The 26188-nt window shown below is 46.4% G+C and overlaps 1 protein-coding gene across 6 annotated transcripts in view; it reads left to right on the top strand.

The window, feature by feature from the left end:
• Positions 1 to 26188, top strand: part of LOC119436315 (rab GTPase-activating protein 1-like) — a 115379-nt gene that overhangs the window by 29428 nt on the left and 59763 nt on the right. For all 6 annotated transcript variants that reach the window (XM_037703128.2, XM_037703130.2, XM_037703131.2 and 3 more), the window contains 7 exons: positions 2959 to 3077; positions 14665 to 14731; positions 15147 to 15258; positions 15407 to 15573; positions 16659 to 16818; positions 17348 to 17709; positions 22430 to 22504. In XM_037703128.2, coding sequence (XP_037559056.1) covers positions 2959 to 3077; positions 14665 to 14731; positions 15147 to 15258; positions 15407 to 15573; positions 16659 to 16818; positions 17348 to 17709; positions 22430 to 22504 — 1062 coding nt within the window. The remainder of the gene's footprint in view (positions 1 to 2958; positions 3078 to 14664; positions 14732 to 15146; positions 15259 to 15406; positions 15574 to 16658; positions 16819 to 17347; positions 17710 to 22429; positions 22505 to 26188) is intronic.

Below are 26188 nucleotides of genomic sequence, written 5' to 3'. Positions count from 1 at the left end.
CAAGCAACAAAAATTATGAGAAAAACTTGCGTTACTATCGAGTAAATGCAGCGACAGTACTCTCACGAAACACAGCAAGCCTCACGTGCATGTTGCGCACACACGGTGGGGTGTGGTCTGTGAAAGACGGTGAGGCCGGAAAGTGTGTCGGCACAAATTGCAGAGCAGCGGGAAGTGAATTTCATGACAACGCCAATGGTTAAAGTCGACAAGCTTCCCGCCAGAAGATTATTAAGTGCAATTACAACCGAAGAGGAGACCGATATGCATCTGTTACTGTGTCGGTACCGTGTGAAGATGCCGCTGCACAGGTGCATCTGTTGAGGTGCGCGTGTGAGAAAAAGGGGGAAAAAACTGTTTTTCTGAAATATTAAGGCCCATGTTTAAGGGCGTGGCCCTTACGTGAGAATATACAGTGCCATTTTTATACGAGAACTGCATGAATGTCTACAGCCTGTTATTGGAATAACCTCACTAACAATGAAGTGTTGCAACCGTCACTGACGTTCACACAACATATTACCTAGTGTGTGTTACTGCATTTCATCACTTTACTGTTCCATTGATAATTTTGTTTTTACTGTTTGACATCTTGTTCAAATGTTGTATTCCTGATGCTGGCTGCAGAGCTTCAACCTGCACCCTTATTTATTTTCTTTATGTTTTGCCTGTTTTGTGAAACTGCCTAGTTCTTTTTCACCACCCTGCTATAATCCCGATACCAGGATTGCAGTATAAATAAATAAATAAGTAAATGAATGCCAAAGGACTGTGACAACTGACTGCAGAGTTTTGCAGGCAAGTTGATTAAATCACCAAGCCCGAATACACCTCAAATTTATAAGTGATACTGGTCACCCTAGTATAATTCTGTTTGGTCATACTTATACTACAGTAAAACCTCATTAATTCGACCCCCGTTAATTGGGAAAATCGGGTAATTCGGACTCGTCCTCTGGTCCCGGATGGCGCATGCATTATTTAGTGCATTCAAACTCTCATTAATTTGGATGTATTTGGCCGCAGATCGGTTTATTCGGACAACTGTCGGAGCTCGGCGAACGCGGAGCGCTGCAAATCCGCGACGCAAAAACGGCGTTAGCGTCCACCGAAACGAAGCGGCAGAGTCCGCATCGCCATAGTCATCTGTGGAAATCGTACGTGAATGACAGCAATGCCAGAATGCTTCGTGCCTATTTGTGCCTTTAAAGCCTTTATTTTATTCTTCCGTTGACGGCGCAAAACACCGCGTTGGCCGCGTGCCTCCATAACTGCGTAGGCGGCATCCACGAGCGCATCGATAGCCACCACGGTTTCGTCCACAGCGATTGCGGCATACAGTAGTTTCGTTTTGAATCGGTGCGCGCGTCAGCCACGTGTCTTCAGAACTGCAAGATCGCCGTCCATGATCGCATCGACAGCGGTCACAGTTTCGTCTGCAGTGGTTGCGGCAAACACTAGTTTAGTTTTGACTCGGTGCACGTGTCGGCTGCGTGCCTTCTCAACTGCGTAGTTGCCTTTCATGATCGCGTCGATAGCGGCCGTGGTATCGTCCTCAGTTGTTGTGGCAAAGGGTAGTTCCGTTTTGACTCGGTGCGTGCCTTCAAAACTGTGTAGTCGCCATTCATGATCGCGACGATAGTGGCCGCGGTATTGTCCGCAGTTGTTGCGGCAAATGGTAGTTTCGTTTTGACTCGGTGCAAAGCTGTCGAGCATGAAGAGCACCGGCTACATCGTGGTGGACGGGCAATCTATTGGCGACCAGCTCACTGGCGAAAAAATAATCGGGATGTACGGGCTGTAGTGAAAAGCGTGTCTCAAATGAAGGCGCGCGCCGCGGCTGGGCTGCGAAGGAAGTCGCTAGGCCTTCACCGCTACAAAAGCCAGTAAGTGACGAGATGAGAATTGCAGCTTCCACTTTGCTTTTGCGCAAAATAGAAACAGGATTTCTTATTCATTCAGTAAATAAAAGTGTGTTCACTTAGTAAGGATCTGTTTGTTTTCTTGATACCCTTGATAATGCGACATTCGGTTAATTCGGACATTTTTTTCGGTCCCGTGAAATCCGAATTAACGAGGTTTTACTGTATCACAAAATGCGTGGGAATAGCAAGTGAAGAATGAATACTTGAAAGTGGGCTTCTGTCTACACTCAAAAAACATTTTACGCTCTTTGTGATGTATCTTTGTCCCACAACAATAATTTTCATCTGTCGTGCTTGTTTCCTTCCTTGAAAACTCTGCGCTCGCTACTTTCTTCTAAAGGATGCTATGTCACATTGATAACACATTCGCTGTTTGTGACCTGTAAGTGCCGACCATGCAGGGTTGAAGAAAGAAAAGGCTTGCAAGATAGATGACAATTTTCGTTGTGCAACAAAGGTACACCCCAAAGGGTGGAAACTGTTTCGAGAGTGTAAAGCCCAGACCACACATACGCTTGCAGACATGTGCAAGCTCACGTCTACGGGCCTTGCACCTGCCACACCTCGCGAGAATTGTTGGTTTGCATCCACCAGAGATGCCTGCCAGCGCGCACTCACACATAGCCATTTGGCAGACATGTTTCATACTTTGTTATTGACAGTGTTTCAAAATGCTTCAATATCTATAAATGTAATTGTTATATTTTTATAGCTATTAGATCAGCTCAAAATGGAAAGAAGCACTTTCTAGCATGACATAAATCTGCCTCACTGAGAGTTAATTGTACCATGCCGTCGCTGCGTAGCTAGGCGCGCCGACGTGAGGCATGGCGAGGTAGCCTGAGCATGCAATAACAGGAGCTGTTCACCGGGATCGCATTTCGATGTGTGTGGGCCATGCCTCATCTAGTCTGCGCATGTGCAAAAGCATGGACGCGAGCTTGCGCATGTCTACAAACGTTTGTGGGGTCTGGGCTTTATATGCTAGGCCCCCTCTTATTTATTTTCTGTATTTTTTTTATGTCCTCACTAGGGCAACTTCTCAGCATGTGCTCGAGATAAAGACTGCTTCAAGTTTCGCTGCAACACAGAGAAAATTGTGCAAGTGACAATTCAACAGACAGCTGTCACCCCAGAGCTTGGCATTGAAAGGTTTGTCATCTTGAAGCACTTTAAGCACTTGTGTGCGCTGCTACAGGTGGCTGTTTACATCATTGGTGAGAGGCAATGGAAGTCTTACAGAGTAGTCTATCGGTATGACTTCGATGCTGTTGGTGTTGTCATTTAGTGGTGCTAAAGGGACGCTGTATATGAGAACTGGCAATAAGACTATGCAAAAGAAAATATTTATATATTTATTTATTATTACCTTAAAGGCGCCGGTGTGGGGTATTGCATGAGGAATGGGTGATCACTTCAGTGAAATGTGGACTCAATTGCAGCCTTGAAATGATGTGGATTGGAGTGATGCGTGGCGTCGGCCGGAAGATCATTCTAGTCCCGGGCAGTCTTCACAAAGAAAGAATGTAGGTGCGCAGTGGTCCGGGCAGGCGGAGGGTACATAGATTTTTCGTGACTGGAATATATGATTCTGTAGTGACAGATTTGGGCATGAGAACAGTGGAATAAGGGAATGTTGACAAGTTTTTTAAAGGGGCCCTGAAACACTTTTCTAACTAATCACAGAATAGCCTCACTACCATATAGACCTGTGGAAGGGCCGCACTTTTTTTTCACAATTTTGACGAGGTGCGGCCCTTGCACGGGACCAAACCTTTTGATCAAAATGGTGCCGGCGTAGGCGGTGACTTGTGCACACCCGGATCTTGTGCACACCCTGGCTCTAGCCATCTAGTAGCGACACAGGGAAGTACGCAGCATGCGAAAATTTGCCGATGCACACGCACAGCATTGGAGTATCGAACGCGATTGCTTCTTCGTTGGAAATTATTTTTCCAAAATTTTGGGCTGCCGCTGCCAAGTTGGGGGTGCGGCCCTTACACGAGTCTATACGGTATTAAGGGACGTCGTCTAGCCAAGAACACAAAACCCCGGCCAAAAGTTGAGTGTCACGGCGGCGAAAGGGCTCGTCGCAGCAGCCCATGGTGGCCGCGGTAGACTACGCCATGCAGCAAGCCGTTGCTATCTTACAGGCCATGCGCTGCTGATGCAGCTACGCGCAGTGCAAGGATGAAATGATTTTTTTTTTCTTTTTGAGATTGCTGACATATATATGTTTCATTTATTTAACTAAGAATTAGCAATAATCTATTACTGAGAATGCACTCGCGATCATGAAATCAGCCAGTAGCATTTGTAGGCTTTGATGACGCTGCATTAGGGCATTGTGGAAGCAAGAGCAAGCAATGTTTCGTTGTTTTTGAAACAAAATTGTAAATTCTCCGCTGCATGCAGTACAGTAATATTTGACTCACATGTTCACAGCAGCCTCTTCGACAGATCGGCATTGTTTTCTTACTATGTTAAAAAAATGTTGCAGGGCCCCTTTATTGAAGAAGCGCTATGAGGTCCAGTAATACTTCATAAAAGCAATGCACATGCCATGTAATTGCTTATCACTGTACACCCCTTTGCAGGCGTGTATGTAGCCAGGCATATTTTCCGAGGGGGGGGGGGGCTAAGGTTGCATACGCCTACTTGGTGGTTTCCAAAGACCTTTCAGGTCTCTTATGATTTTGGCGTTGATTATTATGGTTATATAATGCCAGGTGTAGTTGTAAACTGGACAACAGTCAATTCCACGTAGTGTAAATTCAACGTAGTGTAAATAGGCATAAAAGGGAGCAGGGCCCCCAATTTTGTAGCGATGCCTTATGACTTATTCTATACTACAGTAAAAGCTCGATGATACGAATCTCACGGGGTCACGAAAAATATTCGTATTAGCCGAAATTCGTATCATCGAAACACAATTAAAACTGTCGAATCTCGATAATTCGAACTCGAAGGGGCCCGAAAATTTGTTCGAATTAAAAGGACGTATTTTTGAAGTATTCGTGCACCATAGCACAATGCACTAACGGTGCGAGTCGTGAAATATCGCGGCGCGCAAGCGCATAGCAAGCGCGGGCCACGAAACTGCCCACGCCGGCTAACGGTCGCTTCCCGATAACGACAGAAAACGAAGCTTCAGGGAGCGAATGGGCGGCGCCTGCACACGGGTGCGCGCGGAGACCGTCGAACGTGAGGGAGGAGGGCGGCAGGGAAGCGGACGCGTCAACTCCGCCGCTTCAGTGGCTCTTCTCGCCCTCCCTCTCAACTCCCTCGTAGCTCTCTCACCTCCGACTCCGTGCGCACTAGAGTGTACTAGACAATGCCATATTCTAGTACACTCTAGTGCACACATCTCCGTGCACGCCCGCCGCCGTGCTGGCGCCAGCTTATTTTAGCCGCCCCCTGAAGTTTCGTTTTCTGCCGTTATCGGGAAGCGAGCGTTTGCGGGCGTGGCAGTTTCGTTGGCCCGACTGTGCCTCCGTCGCTGCTTCCCTCTGCGCTGCTGCCGCAGCGTGCAAGGTCAACATGTGACTAGAAAATAGAGGAGAAGGGTTCACTGCCATTTTATTCGCTTGGCTGAGACATCGGCACTAGTGTATGCTAGAATACGGTTGTCTAGAACACTCTAGTCGGCACGTACACGCTTGTTCCGGGGCGATGCAGAAACGGCGACCTTGCAATTTGAGAGAGGGGGAAATTTCCGCCGCGGGTTCTTTTTTTTTTTTTTTCCCCCGTTCCTTCGCGCGCGGCATTGAGGGGTCTCTCCTGAGCTTTTGCTCTATGGCTGTGTCGGAGCAATGCCGGTCGGAGGCGCCGCCGCGTTATTTGGCACGCTGCTAAGAGCATTGTCGGTACGCGGTATGTTCGAAATAAGCGTGTTCGAATTAACGAGATTCGACTGTAGCTAAATTAAAGAGTCAGAGGTGAACTCACTCAGGCACATGTACGTAAAAAGCATTTATTTCTTGAAGCGCCACCGCTTCAAACTCTTCGCGCCCAGTCGCGGAGTCCGCGCTGTCCGGCGCCGCGCCTCCGCACCAAAAGAGAAGGAGAGAAAGCGCGTGACTGCGCGCTGTTCTCTTTCGCGGCCGTCGGTGGGGCGGCGTTTATTCGTATCAACCGACGCAGGCTGAAAATCGATTCGTAACAACCGTTCTCTAGCACGTTGCACAGTAATGGGGCTCGGCCGGGACCACAGAAAAGTTCGTATCATCCGGAAATTCGTATTAGCCGTGATCGTATCATCGAGCTTTTACTGTATTTACTATATGTATCATCCACCGCTCACGGCCGGCTGATCGCGTTGATAACGCGAGCGGATCATCGCTCTGACCACTGACAAAGCATGATAAGCGCAAAAAGGCATTATTACCGGAAAGGCATCTCTACAAAATACCGGCCCAGGGCACTGGCCGGAAAAAATTCAGTGGGGCCGAAGCCCGGTCAGCCACCCCCCCCCTGGCTACGCCACTGCCCTTGGATCAAGTTTTGTGCAGCAAAATTTTTGTTCATGTCAAGAAAGATTTTCAATTTTCCGTGAACACTTGCAATCTTTAAAGGCCAACTGTAATTAAATTTTCAAGTGCCTACAAAGCCCAGTTTCAAATAGTTTAGACATACAGTAGTCTCTGTGGAAAATTTTACATTAGAAATGCCAGTGGATGCATCAGAAAATGCTCTCAAACAACTATGTTTCTCATACCAAAACTGAAAAAAAAAAAAAATGCCGTCATTACCACTCACCAGAAGTGACGTATGACTTAATTGTTGAGAACCAGCACCCGTGTCATCTGGTTCCCTTGCTTCTACCGTTCCCATGTATGAGTGAACAGATCCCGTACGTCTGCTAGCCACAGAGTTAGTCTACTGTGCTAGCTGCTTCGTGCACTGTGCAACGCCGTTGCGTACCCGCGATGTTCTTTTAATGTGAAGCATTCTTCTCCGAGTCAAACCAGTTGTCTGCATCTGGTTGTCTATGTTGAATGAGCAGAGCCTCGATGCATTCCATCTCCGCTCGGAGATGAAGACCACAATGGGGTGACCAAGCCAAAGGCGCAGATATAGTACGGCGTAACGCGGACGTGATCCACGCACAGCACAGTTATGCCACGTCGACAAAAATTGGACGCTCTACAGTCTAGCGTGGCTGGCACGATAACAGAATATGTCCCATCTCATGCCTGGAGCCGCTGGAGCAGAGTGCAAAGTGCGCTAATTTGGCTGACCAGCAGCATGCTTGCCTACAGTTCGGGTTCATGGAAGCAAGCGTGCCGAGTTTGCCTCTTGGACAAAGAACAAAGCATTCGCTGCTGCAGGCTGTATTTAATGGCTGAACTATACAGAGGGCAAAATTTTAGTGATATTAGCGTTGCCAGCATCACATATCCGACTTCATTGGTAGCTGCCTGGCACGGTGGAAATGCCAGACTATATCCATACTTTTAACCCTAATTACCTCAGACCAAGTCGACCAGGCAGGAAACTACCACCATCTGTAGTAAAGAATGAGAAGTAGCTGAAGCTATAAATACCTTTGACCGAGTCTACCGAGCAGGAAACTACCACCATCTGTTGTAAAGAATGAGAAGTAGCTGAGGCTCGGTGCAAATTACGCATAAAGTCATGGCCATACTCTGGCCGTGGTACAGTGCAGTCCACTTAAAACGATATCAAGAAATATGAAAAATCTCGTTATAACCGATCATCACTATATCTGGACTGCCATAAAAAAAACGGGGAAAAAAACGGAAAGAAAAAAAAAACTGCCAAATATACCTTTGTAGTCCAAAAACCAAATTTGCCACTTGCGATAAGGTATTAAGATATTGACGTTGTAAAAAGTAGGCTGTGAAGAATAAAACATGTATTTATACCTCTAAATAGCACCTCAATCGTTCGGCGCGCTGAAATAGAAATCTGCACTTGCTTTCGCAGAAGTTTCGGATTCACAACGCTGTGTGCATCGCGTCCAGCTGCTGCGCGAAAACTGGCAGCTATAATTTAGCGTGCATTGAATCAATGAGTGACTCGATTGACGACATTGCACTTTGGTTGAACATCAGGGTCGGTGTCAGAGACGGGTCATTGTCAATCTCGTCGTCACTGCTGCTGCTGTCGCCGCCCCCATCGCACAACGCCGCCGTCTGTTGCGACAACGATCGCCCCGTCTGAGATCTGTTCGCAGAACGAAGCAGCACTGTCTGCACTCAGAAACTCCCTCATCGAAGCACCGCCTATTTCATCATCGGTAGCGACGTGCTCCCAGAGTTCAGTAATCTCAGCAGCTTCCACCGTATTGGTTTCGTCCTGGCGCACAAAGCCCGCCTTTTCCATTAATCGGCATGGCCACTGCTTCTAGCCTTCATGATCGTGGCACTCCCGGCTCCCTGTTTTCATAATCGATGATATCATCGACTGTGCGAGCTCGTACTTCTTCGAGTCTCACAAAATTTGCAGTTTCGTCTCGAGAGACGCAGCTTTGCGTTTTGTCGGCGCACTTCCTGCTGCGCTTCCGCATCGCATTTCCTCACTTGCTGAGAGAGAGACAGCTTATGGTATTTTTTTACAGCGAAGCTGTTAAGGGCTCACTCTTCAATGGTCATGTCCGGCAATAGAAAAAAAAAACTCGTTGGCCGTATGCTGTATGTGCGAGTGAAAGTGCGCGAGGGCAAGGGACGCACGCTTTCACGGGGAGCGAACGCACGGTGGAGAGCAAACGCGAGAGCAACGCTGTGCGCGTTTGGTGCGAACGCGCGCGGCGTTGGTCACGTGTTTATGAACGTGCCAACCTTTGCAATACACCCTATGGCGGTGTACCGTAACGACCATAAGGCCATGGTCCCTGTGGTCACTAAATAAATGAAAACCACCGAATCATATATACATATTTCAAATAACCACTTACACCATCACATCTTAATAGTCATAATTGGAAATACATAATTCCCACCATAGTACAGCTTCGCTGGTCTTCCATCTCCACCCCAGTGGAAGGGCTGACAGTTATTTTTTCCGCTCCCCTCCTCATAGTGAAATCTTTTTGTGCACACAATCGCACACAAGCGCACCCCTCCTCTTCTACGGACGCTCGCACGACCGCCGGCGATGCGAAGCAGCTGGCACCATCTTGGGCATGCTGCGCCGACTTGCAATGCTCTCCATGGCTTTCGCAATCGGCGTGCGAGCGGGATGCGCCGCACTGTAATGGCGGCAGATACGAACTCGCATAGGCAAACTTTTCGCCCCGTATCGGTTAAAGGCACCTCAGGAACGCAAATTGCATGATTATTCTGCATGAAAAACGCCACCCAGAAGCAAAATTTCGATCGTTATATCCGATACGCGGTGAATAACTGATTGTTATATATGTTTTTTGTCTCATAGCCCTAATGCATAAGTTGATACTGTTAAGTCGACTTATCATTATAACCGATATAACTTTATATGGGGTATCATTAAACTGCACTGTATAGCCGTGGTAAAGTTTCGCCCGTTTCACTTTGGTGCCATCGCATTCTAGCTTAGGTTGCTGTCGCATCTATGCCATGGCCGTCAAGTCGCTTTCTCCTTCATTGCAAATGCAGCAAGTGGTTCCTGCTGACTGCGTTTCTTGCGCTGTGTCAGAAAGACTTTCGTTCGTCTACTTCCATGCGTCCAATGTAGAGATGCGTGTAATGTCTCAGAACATGATGCACCACTAAAAATGATCGCTTGAGAACATCGCCCCTGAATACAACTTACCTTTGCTTTTCGTGCGCCATTTTGGCTCATAGTACTTATAGTCATTCCAAGAAAGTCTCTGGTAAGCAGATCTTGCATGGGTAAGTTACTGTGCTCGCAAAATGTAGCCTGTGCAGCTTCGTCAAGTGCAGTTTACATGCTTTTTGTGCATTGGCTGGTCTGCGTTGCACTTGCCTGCTGCAGCGCAGTGCACACTTGTACCCTGAAAGCTGGGACAGGATAGATGGAGTTCTGCCTTCCTCTGCGCAGTGTTGTGTACTGCACAGCCATGTCTCGTGTTCGAGTACATGTTCGATCACCTAACGGCCGCTCAACGCTTCGGCATTCTTGCAAAAGATCAAATCACCTGCGCAACGAGAAACCACACCAGGAGAGACACCCATCAACTTGCAAACGTTAACCGAGTGATGCTTTCGGGCGCCTAGGTGCAACTGAGAGTTCAGCAGTCGTGTACTGTTCTGGGACTTTCACCATATCCGCATCACTACCGCTCACCGCCAAGTGCACGTCAAGTGCAAGACTTAGGCACTATGTGAAGGCTGCTAATAAGAAAATGAGACAATTAACAGCCCTGTGGTTATGCCATGATTACATTGATAGTACTGTATATGGTGTGCGTTTAGTGCCAGTGCACGTGAAATTTCGTTGCAGTTGGCCTTTAAGAGTGATATGCAATGCTGCTGTGGGGGCATTAAAGGGTCCCTGAAACGGTTCGGACAAATTTTGTAGACATGTAGGATACAGCTACAGTAAAACATTCGCATCTCATACTAAGAGAGCTACGGACGATTACAAGTTGCCCTCCTCCCTGGCCATGCATTTCCTCCTCAACTCGTTCGCCAAGTGATAGGGGCTAAGTGCTGCTTCCGCTAGCTCTACGTCATGTTGTGACGTACGTTGTTGTCTACTCCCGGTTGTCTTGGAGCCAGCGCTCGAAGGCTCTCCAACCTCTCCGCTAGTCGCCCGGCCGTCGATCCCCAGCGAGAGCGATCAAGCAGCGTGCATTGCGAGCGTTCTGTTGCAGCGCCGAGCGTGTTCGGTATTCCGGTAACCACAGGCGGGCTGGGTGTTTTGACGGATAGCCAGAGGCGTAAACTAAAGCCCCTCCATACCGCTATGATGAAGGAGCTTCGTAGACGTACGTGAGTGGCCTGATCGGCATGCACGGTCCAGCCATCTGGTGGTGCAGGGCTTAAACAACCAAATACAGATCTAATATTCCTGTAACCAAGTGTAAAACATTTGAAACATATAAAAAGACAATGTGTTCAAGATTACGCTCCTGCCAAAAATTTGAGCCAGCAGCAAAGTAGAAAAAACTTGGTTACTGCTATATTAGTTGTGTGTGTTTGGTTGAGCTTTGTGCCGCCAGGTAACTGCACCGTGCAAGCAGTTCACGTTTGCCCCTCCGTTCATCACGTAAAACGTGGTAAAATGGCCAGTACACTTACGCTTGCGTTCACCTGAATACCAGACAAGCTAAATTCTATTGTGGCAATCCTTCGACGTGAACTTGACGGCCGTAAACGCGTAGATGCTGGCGCCGTTTGGATACCGTCAGTATGATGCGCTGCAGCCACTCCGCTCGTCTGCTGCCTTGCAGCGGGGCACAATGTTGCAGCTTGACATGTCGCCGATCGCTACGTTTGCAGCCCACAACGCAAGGGCGAACCATGGTGCTTGCGAAAAGAAAGAACAAGACCAACACTGACCGCGCAGCTCTCATCAACACAGAGCACGTTGTAATACAAGCAGACGACACTTGCTGTGGGCTGGAAGTGCTTTTTGTGTAGTGATACATGTCCTTGTGCATTCTCTTTCTGTTACTTTCTTTTTATAGAAACAAATTAACTAACATCTAAACTATTACGAACAACATTTGTTCACCATAATGTTGAAAAAATTATCAATGACGCGCCCTGGGCAGCCTATTGGATAGCTGGCCCAGTGACGTATTCTGGGCAAATCCCGTCATCTCGGCACAAAACTCAGCCGCTTGGCGTGCTGTAATCAGTAGCGATGTGCATTTTTAAAACCTTATAATAAATTACACGCTTTACGTGGAGCGCTTAGATGCGTCAATTAATGATCAGAAGGACCTACTGTAACGACTCAGTACGTTTGTACAAGATCGTCAAAATCGTTTCAGGGTCCCTTTAAGAAAGAATGCATGGCCATGGAGGCCACATAATGGGCTTCTTCGATTTTCCACTTTTGGCTACCCACAGGCTGCCAGAGCCAGCCAAGAGCGCCTTCGTTTTTCTCGGGTTGCTCCGCCCACTGCGTAACGCACTTCCGCCGCGCGTTTGTTTTACTCTGGCTGGACGCTTCTGGCTACCCACGGGCTGCCAGAACCAGCCAGGAGGATTTTGGTCTGGCTGCTCTCTGGAAGTTCTCTGGCTAGCAGACGACAAAAAGTGGCGATGAGCGCTCGCCGTCATCTTTGTGAGGACTGGACGGATAGCAACGCGGCCCTTGAGGACTTTTATCTCGCTACTGGCTTGCGTTGAATGCTAGCGCGTGCCGACCCGGCTGACGTAGTTTTGGACTCTGGTGAGCGCTCGCGTACTCGTCGGCGCGATTCCCGACGTCGGTGTGGTGCATGGATCGCTGATTGCATTACTTCTAGCGTTATTTTACTAGGGTTCTAATGCACCGTTTCGCCTTGCGACGCGGTGCGGTGGTGAAACATTAATTTGACGCTTTCTTTTGTGCGTGTGTGTGTCCTGTGAATGCTTCTTCCCGGTCTTGAACAGCGTGCTGCGCTCTCGATCTTGCTTGCATGGTATCCTCATCGTGTTCCGCGCAAGTTGTCCGCGAAGTTGTAGACGCTTATTCCCACACATTGTGGTGCCTTTTTGGTTTATCTTTCTCTGGTGGTATCCCTTGTCACATCGCCCGCGTATATGCGGCGATATCTTTTTTTTTTTTTCTGCAGTTGTCGAAGGCGTCGCAGCTAGCCCGTGTTCGCCCCGTCTATCCGTCGTATGCTTGGGTGGTAGCTCGAAACCGATGTGTTCTAACTGTATATATAGGCCGTTGATGTTAAATGAATGCACTGGTTGAGATGAGTAATGGCCACACGTACATTACCTTTATTATTATTCTCATGGTCGACCAATACTATTTTTCGTGTGAAGCTTTTCGCTGGTCACAAGCGGCGTGCATTTTCATGCGCCAGCCACAGCGCCAGCCAAAACAAACATTCTGAAATTGAATTCAAGCATGTCGGCACAAAATTTTATGTGTGTCCGATATCCTGCTTTTTCGTGTCTTCTCAAATGATTTCAAATGTCGCCGGTGGCCGACGTGATCACTGCGATCAGGCATCCTCGAGCGATCGCATTTGCTATCACTTACGTATGATTTCGTGTCTTGGCATCAGATGCGTCGCACGCCGTTTGTTGCGCTGTGCAAAGTGAGGTGCCCAGTGCGTGTCCTGTGTCGAGTCGCTGGCAACGCATAAATGGGTACTACGCTGAGCATGCGTCGCCCACGCTGGCCGCTGCCATGCTGGTAGCCTGTTTACGTTTATCCCGCGGCCAGCTGTCTGGGTATTGTATTTTGCAAACTTCGGGCAACTTCGGGTTTTCTTGAGATCCCAGCCCACGTGACTTCCTATCAGAACCGGGACTAGCTGGCTGACGTCTGGCTGCCAGCGGGCTGCCAGAACTCCGAAAATCGAAGAAGCCCAACGTTACAAACCTTTGAAGCAGTGTAGGTGAAACGCCTGCAGCCCTCTCTTTCTTTTTAAATTTTATTTATTTTTTGCCAATATGCAATTGCCGTTGCTTTCTGTTAGCACCTGCTCTATCATATTGTTTTGGTATTGCTTACCAATGAGGGGGGGGGACACCGCAGGACCCTCGCTCTGGATCCGCCAGTGAGTGGCATCATAAAAGATTCATGGCGACTGAAGGATGGATGTTGGCACGGTTAATAGAACAGATGAACTGAAGGCCCAAGGTTGCCCGTTCATAACAGATGACTGATTGTATAAACAGTATGGTCAGTTTGGAATCGCTGGGGGCTACTAGAGTGAAGTGTGCTGGAGACATGGCTTCAATATCGTGGTGGACAATTCTTGTCACACTTTCGGAAGTTGACGGCTGAACTGGCAGATGTAAGTCCTTGTAGGTCATTGTGGCTGTGGTGTTTGGAAGATGGGCTAAGTGGTGGGCAGCTTTTAGCCTCTTCAGAGTGTTTCCACTTAGTAATATGATTTAATTGACTGTAAAAGGGTCTTAAAATACTAGCAGGTTAAATGCGTCATCCACGTCTCCCTTGAGCATGTTTGCAACCTTATCAGCTTCTGCCATGTTAGCATCACCTTTTGGTAGAGGAGCAGGACACCTTGAATGTACACTACACATGATGCAGTGAATATGTGGAAACAAGATGCAAGTTACTTTTTGGCAGCATGCTGACAGCCCACAGGTTGGCTTAATAGCTCATGAAACTTTTAAACAGGCTCCAAGGTCGTGAGCTTATCCTTTTCGGTGTCATACCCTTGCATTACTCTCTAGGTAGAATATGACATTTGCAATCATTGGGGTATGGTACCACCTATTATATAGTAGAACCCTGTTGATATGTTTTTTAAGGGACGTTTGTCCCTTAATATTTCTTGGTTGTATTTTAGTCAACAGCCCTCAGTCCCATTAGTCCATCACCTGTCCCTTCACATGCACTGGTTGTGCATGCAACCTGCAACACCCTTGATTACTGGTACTGATGTCATTGTTTGCGAGGGCAGGAAGTATATGTTTGCTAATGTGAGAACAAAGGCGGCTGAAGGATAAAAATAAGTTTTATGCAATGAAAGGGAGAAACAAAGTAAGATTTATATAGAAAAGTGAAAATCTGGAACAGATATTGAAACAGAGTTGTTAAATAAGACAAATTAAGCAGTCCACGTAGACATCATGAAAGCTGCCTTTATTTCAATGTGAATTTTGTAATTTTTTTTTAAATTTCACGGCAGGTGCTTTGGCATGCTAGTTTGCCCTGGACGACATGTGAAGCACAGTGATATGCAACTTATTGGAATGGTGAGTATTGGTGCACTTGTGCTTATTCACTGTAGTGCGATCCCATTTACTTGGACAGGAATAATTTGCCCTTTTCAGTAATAAGGGTTCATTAGCTGTGGCCAAAGTTAGCACTGAAATGAAGATGAGACTACAACACTAATGCCATTTGGATGCTTAAGAGCAGTTCTAAAAGCTTGTCTAACGGTACATACTGCTCTTCGTGCAAACTGCTTTTTTCTCTCTTATTGGTTTCTTGTTATGGATGTGTTTCACTGTACAGCATTGCAGTGCTGTATAGTGAAACAAAAAAAAAAGCTTTTGTTTTCCGGGCTTCCCTTTTGCAAACATCTTTTTTTTTTTTTTTTTTTTTTTTTTTACGGGTTCTTCACCCGTCCCTTATTTTTTCAAATTTTGTTTTCTGATGGTTGTCTAGGTATCTATGGCGAAGTCTACCGTGGGTACAGAACCAACCGCCTACCAAATCACAGGCAGGTGGAATCCCCAGGAGCCAGCTTTTGAACTGCTTAACACGGAGACGTCACGAGGTAGCTACAGTGTACGGCATTGAATTTAAGTAAGGCGGACAGTGTTCCCACACTGTCGTTCTTTTGATAGAGCATCCTCCTGAGCCCCTGCTCTCCCCCTCCCCCCCCTGCATTTTTTTCTTTTTCTTTTTTCTACTGCTTATAATAGACACTAGGGTGTACCTGACGGTGGCTGTGGATTTGGTGGTGACTGGTGTGCATGAGCCTGTGCGTTTTGTCTTTGAGACAAAAGCCAAGATCTACCCCCAGTCAGAGAAGTTTTGGTATTTTGGACGGAAACCATTCCACGAAGAGTTCTTTCTGCGACTAAGAGAAGTAAGAAACCTTGATCCTCTTTCCTGCTTTCTGTTTTATTTTACTGAGGGAGTTTTTCCTTTTTCATTTATTGTACGAGCTATTGAACATCATCCAGTGGGATCATAACTGTTGCAAGTGATGTTGAAATTTTTGAGCATTTCATAATTAGGACCGAGATACCATAATACAAACAACACATCCTGGTACTAAAATGGTAATTTAAACTATTCATGCCTGGGAGCACAGCTTAGTGAGAGTCAAGCCCAAATATTTTGAACGGAATGTATAATTGGATATAATATCAGAATTGTCTTGAGTGTATTAAGACCAGTGGTGTGTATACCACTGTAAGTACAGGACAGACTGCTTATAGTTATAACGCTAGTTGCCAGAGTCATGATTATTCACATTTATAAGCGGTACCACACTATAACCAAAGCTATTTTCAAAGCTTGCTTGGTCTACATGTTTTGCACATATTTGCAGAACATGTACACTAAGCAACTGCGTGTATCTGACAATTGAAGCATACGACCGGGATGTTTTCATCCTTTTGATTTTGTGAACGTTGAAAGCTTAACGCCCAAGGACCGACCTTTACAGATGGTCTTTGCATGAGCAGACAAAAATAACACTGAAAAAAGAAAATTCAAAACAAGAAAGTGTTTACTTTACGCACAAAAACTGAAAAGCTGAAGAGCAGCAATGCGCACACATTTGCAGTGGAGTTCTGCATGGAGTGCACGGCGCTTGTCGGTGCTATGTGCGTTTAACAGCAATTAACATATTTTTCACATTACCCTATGCAATTTTGGTGGGACACTCTAAAATCTTGCTTACTTGTAGTATGATCAGGCTTATTCTTGATTATATGCTTCATGCTTTAGGCTTGCATACATGCATGCACGTGCGCTTTTATGCTCATTAGGGTACTTGTGTGATCATGTGGACACTGAAACAATTAAACCACAAATTTTTAATCATGTGCCTGAGCTGGTAGTGCACGTTCAGAAATGCCATGTTTATCCCTTTTAATATCTGAAGTGAAGTAAAGTGCATAGTAGCTTAGACATTTGTTTTCATTGTGAATTGTTACGTGGCAGGTGGATCCAGAGGAAGCTCGCCAAGGCCACCGCTGGGAGGTTCTCGGTGTAAGTAGTGGAAGCCAGATCCGTCGCAAAGCAGCCTTGTCCCTTGCCTTGGACCAACACAGTCCTGGCCAGGAGCCGTCTCCTGAATCTGCAGCAGGAGACATAGATTCTGGTTGGTAGTTTACATAAATATGCTTTCTCTCTTTTATCTTGCTGAATTCCTCATGGGTAGCATGTGTGCATGCACGTGTCTCTCCAGGGCTGCAAGTTCTGAAAGTGTATGAATTCATGAAAATATTATATCTGTGTCTTTAAGTAAGGAGCCCTGCATCACTTTTTAAGCATGGTAAACCTGTCTGATCACACCATTTTACAGTCATGAACATTGCAGCCAAATATTATACCCCATTAAGCACGACAAGTAACCTGTAGCATCATCAAAAAGCTTGCATTCTCTTTTATTGCAATTCTTTATATTTCCAAGGTCCCTCATATACACCGGGACATCTTGGTAAAATGGCTGGTAACATAGAATTTCATGAATCACTTTGCCTTCATATGCAAGGCAAGTGGGCAACTTCATTGAAAAGTGTTGTGCAGGTCCCCTTCATAAGCATGCGCATTATACCAGTTGACAGTAGTCTAACTGCTGAATCACTGAGACGCAAGTAATAATCTGACTGGTCTCCTCTGTGGTGCAGATGTTGATGAGCCACTATTGAGTGGCACAGGTGAAGTAAGCAAGGATTGCTCAGCCGGCGAGCTGGAGGGATGGGCCCAGGTTCTCAGTCGGTGGCGACAAGCAGGCCTGGAGGCAGGGCCTCCCAAGGCCTTGGGACCTCTTGTGCGGGCAACAGGCATCCCAGAGGCGCTGCGAGGAGAGGTCTGGCAGCTGCTGGCAGGTGCCGCCCAGGATCCCCAGGCAGCTCAGGCCTACCGGCTGCTGCTGGCACGAGACTGCCCTTGCGAAGGTGTCATTCAGCGCGACCTGCATCGCACTTTTCCTGCGCATGAATTCTTCCGCGATGCAGCTGGTCAAGATGCTCTCTACAAGATTTGCAAGGTACACACAATAAAGTAGATTCCATGCGAGCAGAGGTCACTTGTTGAATCTGGCTCTATTGATGGGTGGCTACTAACCTTCACCCATTGGCTTTCAAAGGCAATGATTCGTTAGTTTTATATGCTATTTGTTGTCTCTTGTCCATCTGTGCGTAGCAGTTGTCTTATGCAAAGAAACATTGTTTATTCGTCACTTGTTAATTGTAAAACTGGGAAAATTATGTACATTTGGAATGGCCCTGTCAAATATTTATAGAGATGTATTGAGTTAGACATTCACTTATTTGACAGCAGTTTAATGCACATTAGTTAATTCGAGATTAGAATGTGCACTGCGTGTGCCATGCGTGGTGTTTCGGCGATGAGAGCACAGAAAACATACCAGCGTGTGTCTATATTGTCGTTGGCAAAATCGTGACATTGCCAAATCACAAAACACAATATAAAATCTATCCGGGGCATTTCACACAGAATTGCAGCAAACAAAATTGGCTTTTGTAGAAGGACATTTGTAGCGGCTCTTGCACACATTAGCTTATCCTGGCATGCATGCTTTCTTGAAGGATGCAGCACTCGCAAGCCGTCCATGCTGGTAGCTGCATTGGTTAGTTGACTTACTTCTGCATCATGGGATTGAGATACTGTACGCATAACTTGCTATACATGCCCAGGACTAAGGTGGATATGGTCCAACAACTACCGCTGCCTTTTTGTGGCACGTACATCTGCCATGCATTCATGTTTCTGTTAATTGATCAAGGGCTGTATTTCGTAACGATCAATTTCATCTCTTCTTGTTTTCTAGTAGGTTTTCCTTGGATATTTAATTTCTTGCCTGTCTCATGAGGTACAAATTAGTAGGTTTTTTTGTGTGTCTTTTTGTGTGTGTGTATTTGTAATCAATAGCTATTGACTCAATAATAATTGTAGGGAACCTCATTTCTTCCTGCATGCAACAACAAATACCATATTTACTCGCTTGTAATGCGAGTTTTTTTGCAGATTTTTGCTACCTGAAGTCGATCCTCGCGTTACAATCGAATACCGAAATTCAAGTTGTCTAAAAAGTGCAATGATGCACCTAATTCTAATCAACAAGTGAAATGTGGGAGTGAAAGCATGCTAGGGATGTGCACTTTCACGGAGAGCGGACGCACGGCTTAAGAGCAAACGCAACGTCTCCATCATGCAAAAGGCCGTGGGGGAATGGGAGAGAGGGAGGGGAGACAACCACTGATCCTGTGGAGGCAACGTTTAGCTGCGGCACCAAATGGAAGGAAGGCAGCGCGGGAGAGAGGGGGTGCGGCTTCTACTCTGCGTACTGGTACTGTACTTTGCGTAGTTGCGTGCTGTCGCGCGCACTGTTTCTTGAAAGTGATCTCCACACGGCTTTGCTTTCGGCGCTCCTCGTTTTCCGTTGAAGCGATAGACCGCACGAACCTTCGCTCGCTGCTGTCGCCACGCTTGCTGACGCCAGCGTTTTGACAGTGGTCTGCGGTCATCGAGTGTGATCTATTGATGTTTGCTTGTGCACGCTGACACCACGCTTCTTAATTCAGTTAGTAAGCGAATGTGTCCAAGTTTATGCAGCCGATAAAACTACTATCCTTACTCCGTATAGCTCTCTACTAATTTGCTGTCGCAATTGATGCTTCGTCTTTCGGGTGACTTTTTTATGCATCCGGTGGTCTCGTGTTACTTTAGTGGTTTTCTTCTTATTTTTTTTTTTTGCTGGACGCAACAAAAAGTCATCCCTCGCATTACTTTCGCGGTTTTATTTTTTTCTTGATGGACACAATGAAAAGTCACCCCTCGTGTTACAATCGCAGTCGCGTTACAACCGAGTAAATACGGTAATTACAACCTATTTCATTGGAGCCAGTCTTCATTTGAATTTCAGATTGATGTTTGTTATATCAGAAGTCAAGCAGGTTATTTGGGGGTGTCAGAAACTGCTAACATGCGTAGAATGTGTTGACATTTAGACAGAAGGCTAAACTCCCCAGGAATAAGCATACAGTAAAGCCTAATTATTTCGACCCTGTTTAATTTGGAAAATTGGATAATTTAGACTTGTCTTATGGTCCCAGCAGGCGTATGCATTACTTATTCGAATCAAACCCTTGTTAATTCGGACATATTAGGCCGCACACCGGTTAATTCAAACAACCCTCAGAGCTCGGTGAGCGTGAAGCACCGTAAGTGCTTCACGCGGAATCAGCGGAATTTGTCTGTGAACGACGGGATTGCCAGAATGCTTCATGCCTATTTGTGGCTTTATAGCCTTTATTCTTGCATTTACCACCGTGTATAACACCGCGTTGGCAACGTGCCTTCATAACTGCTTAGTCGCCATCTATGATCGCATTGATTGTGACTGCGGCTTTGTCCACAGCACTTGCAGCAAACAGTAGTTTCATTTCGACTCAGTGCGCACGTTGGCCGCATGCCTTCAGAACTGCTTGGTCGCCGTCCACGATCACGTCGACAGCGACCGTAGTTTCGTTTGCAGCGGTTGCGGCAAACAGTAGTTTCGTTTTGACTCAGTGTACTCGTTGGCCACGTGCCTTCAAAATTTTTTGGTCGCTGTCCATTAATGCGTCGATAGCGACCATAGTTTCGTCCGCAGCAGTTGCAGCAAACAGTAGTTTCATTTTGACTCGGTGCAATGGCTACTCACGCTGTGTCTTAAGCACAGCGGAAGCTGTAGAGGATGAAGAGCGCCGGCTACATCGCAATGGACTGATATTTGTTGATGACCGCCTCAGTGGTGAAAAAATAATCGGGATGTGTGAGCGATAGTGAAAAACTTGTCTCGGATGAAGACGTGCGCCACGGCCATGCTGCGAAGGAAGTCGCGACGCCTTCGCCGCTGCGAAAGCTAATCAGTCGCATGATGACAAGAATTGCAGTGCAGCTTCCACACTGCTTTTGTGCAAAATAGAAACAGGATTTGCTGATTCATTCAATAAGTAAAAGTGTGTTGATGTAGTAAGCATTTAGTTATTGTTTTCTTGATACCCTCGATAATTCAACATTCGGTTAACTCGGACATCTTTTTCGGTCCTGTCAAATCTTAATTAACGAGGTTTTACTGTAGTAGGTTTAAGTGCACTCAGGCATTTCCTATGTAGCCAAACCACTTCCTCCCTATTGCTTTGTGTCAAGTTCTTGTGCATTTCGAACGCAACAAGCCGCTGTGAAGAAAGGAAGTGAAGATGTTTAAAGCAACATGATCACACATTCAGCAGAAGGCTGGCTCTCTAGCCTGAGTTTGAAGTCGGCTGTTGTGTCTCTGTGTTCTTGTTCTCTTCTGTGTCCTTGCCTTGCTTGCGCTACACTAGTATTCCATTATGACGTACCAACAAACCTGCATTGCGACATTAGCTGCCCACGTGGTTTTTAAAATCAGAATAAAATATGTACTAGGGCCTCTGTTTGCTGCTAAAGTGGTACTGACACAACAATGTTGTATCCTGCTTTTTCTTTTTCTTTCTTTTTTATTAGATAGCTGCCAACCCCGTAACTACAGTATGGTGCCAGAATCTGCCTTCATTTTCTAGTGCTGTTCCCTGCCACACACTGCTGGATACATTTTGGAAGGCTACCGGGGCTTTTGCCTGGCAATTTGTGGGCATGGGCCAATGTTGATTATGCGTCATATGAAGTCGAGAGTATGACGGAAGCCCGTCTGGTCAGGATGATGCATATTTAACAGGAAGAGATCCAGACACCGACCAAAATGGCTTAAAAATATATTTATGTTGTATATTTTTAAACCATTTTGGTCGGTCTGGATCTCTTTCTTTTAAAAAAGCGCCATATGTGTGTTTGGTGGATCATGTTTAATTATTAATGGTCCCTCCAGGGCAGCATATCATTCCTGGTGGCTATCCAGCTATCAACGATGGCTGGGTGTGGTCAGAAGCGTGCTCCTTTGCTAACGGAGCAGCTGCAATTGTCAGGCATGCATTGCGACCGCTAGCTAAAGAAAGGCTGATGCTTCTAGGAAGAAGGCAATGTCTGCAACATCATCCTACTGACATGACATATATATATATATATATATATATTTTTTTTTTTGTTCTTGTTAAATGAAGGTTCTGGGCCTTGAAATTTTAGAAAAAAATATGCTGGCAAGTGTCAGAGCATCATATATAATTTACTGTAATAGCTTTCTACAAACCAGTTTCGGTTTTGTTTCCAGGGGGGGGGGGGGGGGAGTTGTGACATCATGACACAAAAGGTGGTCACATGGATGCAGGACATGCAATGTTTTAACACTCGCATGGTCTGTTATGCTGTTACCACACCGGGCCGTGCAGTAAGTAGCAGCACAACTGTTGCTTAGCAGCAGCTTAGCAGTTTAATGTGATGATGTCACTGACGTTATTGTTCCACAGTTCAATTGAGGGCAGTTCTATAATGAAATCACTGTTGGTGGCAGGGTCTTTGGGCTTGCTATGTCTTATGATGTTTCTTTAAGCTGAATGTCCACATAGCCTGTTCGAATGATGAAATAACCTGTTTATATTTCAATGCATAATATATGCAATATATTGATGCAGTATGTATTGAACTGCACAGGATTTATTGGATTGCGTTGAAATTCTTAGTGTTAAAGTAATCCCATAAATTCATTCACTGCTGAACAGGTCATGTTGTGTGCAGCAAATCATTGTGTGCTGCCTGCATATGTTGGTTTCTGACTTCTCCTGCAGGCATATGCTGTTCAGGACCCTGAGGTGGGCTACTGTCAAGGGCTCTCTTTCCTTGCTGCTGCCCTGCTACTTCACGTGAGTGATGGAAATGCAGTTTGCCCAAAAAAGCATATATGTTACACTTAAAACAGGTGGCTAAACAGCATAAAAAATTTCTTATTAATGACATGCACCCATATAATTTTAATACATTTGCATTCTTAGGGTACTTTACGCACACTCTGGGGTCTGTCTATCTATCCATCTATCTATTACCTGTCTGTCTGTCTACCTGTCTGTCTGTCTGTCTGTCTATGTACATACGTGTCTAACCGTTTTCCCACCTACCTGGGTAACTGGGTACCTGGTCGAATGGGTAGTGCATTGAGCTGTTGTGCTGAGGGAACAGGGTTAAAAACCAACCATCGGACCAACTTGGCTCACTGGGTATGTAACAAAGTGTACATATGTGCAGCTCTTTAACGAACCCCTTTCATGCGGACATGGGTCACTGTAGATGCTGGACTGGGTAGGTGCCGTTGTTGGAAGAAACTCTGATGCTGACTTGGAGCACTGGGTAGGTGCCACTTGTCTTCAACAAACCTGTTTGGTGCCAACTGGGTCACTGGGTATGCACCAGTAGGTGTGTGCCACTCTTCATGAATGTCTTTGACGCCAACTTGGGTAACTAGGTATGTGCCACTGGGAATGGGCCACTCTACAATGACCAAAAAGATGCCTTATGTTCCGCTCATGTTTCTCTAAACATGAGCAGAATTGAAGCCACATCACAAGGGTTCTTCAACGAAAGCAACCCAACACATTAGCGGGCTGCGCCACAAATACACTGAGTATGTGTCACTTTTCAAAGAACGCCTTTCACGCCAATGTTTTAGTGAGCTGCACCATGAATGCACTGGGTATGGGCCGCTTATCAATCAACCTTTTGCCAATTTGAGTCGCGTGAAAGGCCGTGGGGGTAAGGGAGGGAGGGGGAGGGGGGCGTGGTGACGCTGTGCTACGGCACCAAATGCGTACATTGCAACCGAGCGCAAGGGTAACTGGCGACGCAATCTCCCACGCGAAAGGAGCAAAGCGGGAAGGTAGCGCGGGAGAGAGTGGGGGGGGGGGGGGGGGGGATGGGCGGCTTCTACTCTGCCAACAAATGCGTTTTTGTACTTTGCGCCTGTGCCGGCTGTCGGTGTTATCGCGTGCACCGTATCTTGAAAGCGATCTCCACACGGCTCTGACCTTTGTATGCGCTGTGCTTACGCCGCTCAGTTTCCGTTGAAACGATAGACCGCACGAGCCTTCACTTGCTGCGGCGGCCGCGCGTGGGGAAGCGCGGCCGCCGCAGCGAGCGAGGAGACAAAAGGAAAAGCACAAAAGCAACAAAAGCGCCGCCGCTTCAAACTCTTCGCACCCAGTCGCGGCTTCCGCGCTGTCCGGCGCCGCGTCCGCGCCTCCGCACCAAAAGAGAAAGGGAAAACGCGCGTGACTGCTCGCTGTTCTCTTTCGCGGCCGTCGGTGGGACGGCGTTTATTCGTATCAACCGACGGGGGTCGAAAATCGATTCGTAACAACCGTTCTCTAGCATGTTGCAAAATAATGGGGCTCGGCCGGGTCCTCAGAAAAATTCGTATCATCCGGAAATTCGTATTAGTCGTGATTGTATCATCGAGATTCCACTGTACTAAGATTTTGGTTGACTCGGCATCAAACAGCAACTTTTGCCGCTGGATACTGACGAAGCACCGCTGGTTAGGCCTTGCTGTATTATACGGCCTTGACAAAAATTCACTGCCAGCTGACGCAGTGGTGGGCAGCAGGTCGTCGTGGCAAGGTGGCCTTCAATATGTTCAAACCAGTAAAACGCTTTGGTGATTGGGCGTGAGATCACGGGCTAGACTGGTGACCAGAAGCCAGATTAGGCCTGCGGGCAGCATGCTGGCAACTGCCGTGAATGCTTTCGCAAAGTTTGTTTTTGTACTTGCTGGACGAAATGGTGAAAGCTCTCATGTAAGCAGAAAGCTCCAAACTGAATTCGCGTATCATTGCCTAATCTGACAGCGTTACACAGTCAAAGGTCAGGCACGTATGTCTGCACTTCGTAACAGCGCATGACGAGCGAAAGCGAACTGCGGGGAGTCATTTTTAGTGTTTAAATTGAGTTTATGAATCAGTGACCACTAACTGTTTTCACATGACTTACCCACTGTAAAGGCCCGGTATTTATAGTTGGCAATCGCTTTCATAAACCTGCCCTGAAAGTCCATTTTACTGCTCCAAAATGGCATGGGCCAATGGCATCACTGAATAAATTCAAATTTAAGAAATTTGTTTTGAATATGTATGTTTTAAATACAGCACTTTATGGTTCAAAAGCTACAGGTAGGCAACCGAACTGGTCTGTACTGCCCTTGGGGGAAACGCCTTCATATTGTGTTTTTCATTCTGCAAACCCAATTATAATGAGCCTTAGCGAGGTAGGTGCTACAGTTTCACTGGATACACTCGATTGGCAGTCGTTCGTAAATGTGTACCAGTAATTAAATTGCCAAATCTTATTGAAATAAATATGCAGTGAGGTCTGGAAAGCAGCAGGTCAATAAGATGGGTCAACTGTGGGGTTTTTCTTACTTTGATTTATAGGCCTACATATCGGATGGATAGGGCTCATTTACGTGAAGCTAATGCATATCTTCAACGCACTGCTTCCGTTTCTAAGGGTTTTCACACCAATCATTGCTGCACGGAGCTTTCAGGTGAATCAAGGCGCGGCAATGCAGGAAATTTCCTGTATGGTGGTCTCGTAATTGTCATTGCTGTGTTAACAAAATGACCAAGCGTATGTTTGAGAATTAAGTTCTTTCATTAGCGCCGAACACTAAAAAATTTGCAGGCATGATTTGGACCAAGTGTGTTTTCATGCTGGGAAAATCAACTCACCTGTTTTCTCTTTAGCTGCGATAAATTTCCTTACTACCTGAAGATAAACTCAGAATTTATTCTGTCATCCATGGTTTTGTGGAAAGATTTATGACGTATAAACCCTCCGCAGCCTACTGGTAAATTCGCTGCGTAGTTGTTGTCAGCATGGACACTAGACGACATGAGACATGTTGCTAGATGCTTTACTCCATCTTAGCCAAAATTTAGTGTTACAAATCACCTACATTATTTAATATTCACTCGACAGTTTTAGCGACAACTTTTGGCGACCTTGCAGCAAAATTAGCAGGGGTGGGTCTGCACCACTTTCGCCATTTCAATACTCAAGCAAATTGCTGTGCCAAATTGTGCCGAAAACATAAAAGTGACTGAAATTGCGCCAAGCTGTGCCAGAACAACTTTGGCTTTGGCAGGCGTCAGGGAAAAATCACCGGCACGGCGCAGGGTGTTGTGTTGTTGGTCTCGGAGTGCGTGTAAAAGTAACTTTCGTTTTCTGGCCGGCAGTGGGCGTGAACAGCCGCACCTAATTAAGTCGCCTGAATAAAACTAAAGGTAGTGACATTCCTTTATCTTGCCGCATGAGCCGTTGAGCGAGAGCAGGCAAGGAGGTCTATGGCTTATCCGCGCCTCGCTGTTGGTGTAGTGGAATCATATGGTTGTGTTGGTGCCATTTCTGCAAAAATGTACGCAAGCATCCGTGCACCTTTTGTCGTAGTTGTTTGCTTTTGACTTGCGTCAGCGCCATGACAGTTGCTCTTGATCACGGTACGCAACCCCACAAATGTGGCGATAGTGGTGATCGCAAATCCTGATATCGCATCGATCGCA

This window comes from Dermacentor silvarum, chromosome 1 (assembly GCF_013339745.2).
Source record: "Dermacentor silvarum isolate Dsil-2018 chromosome 1, BIME_Dsil_1.4, whole genome shotgun sequence".
In the NCBI taxonomy this organism is placed as follows: domain Eukaryota; kingdom Metazoa; phylum Arthropoda; class Arachnida; order Ixodida; family Ixodidae; genus Dermacentor; species Dermacentor silvarum.
This window is presented reverse-complemented; position numbering and strand designations above follow the sequence as displayed.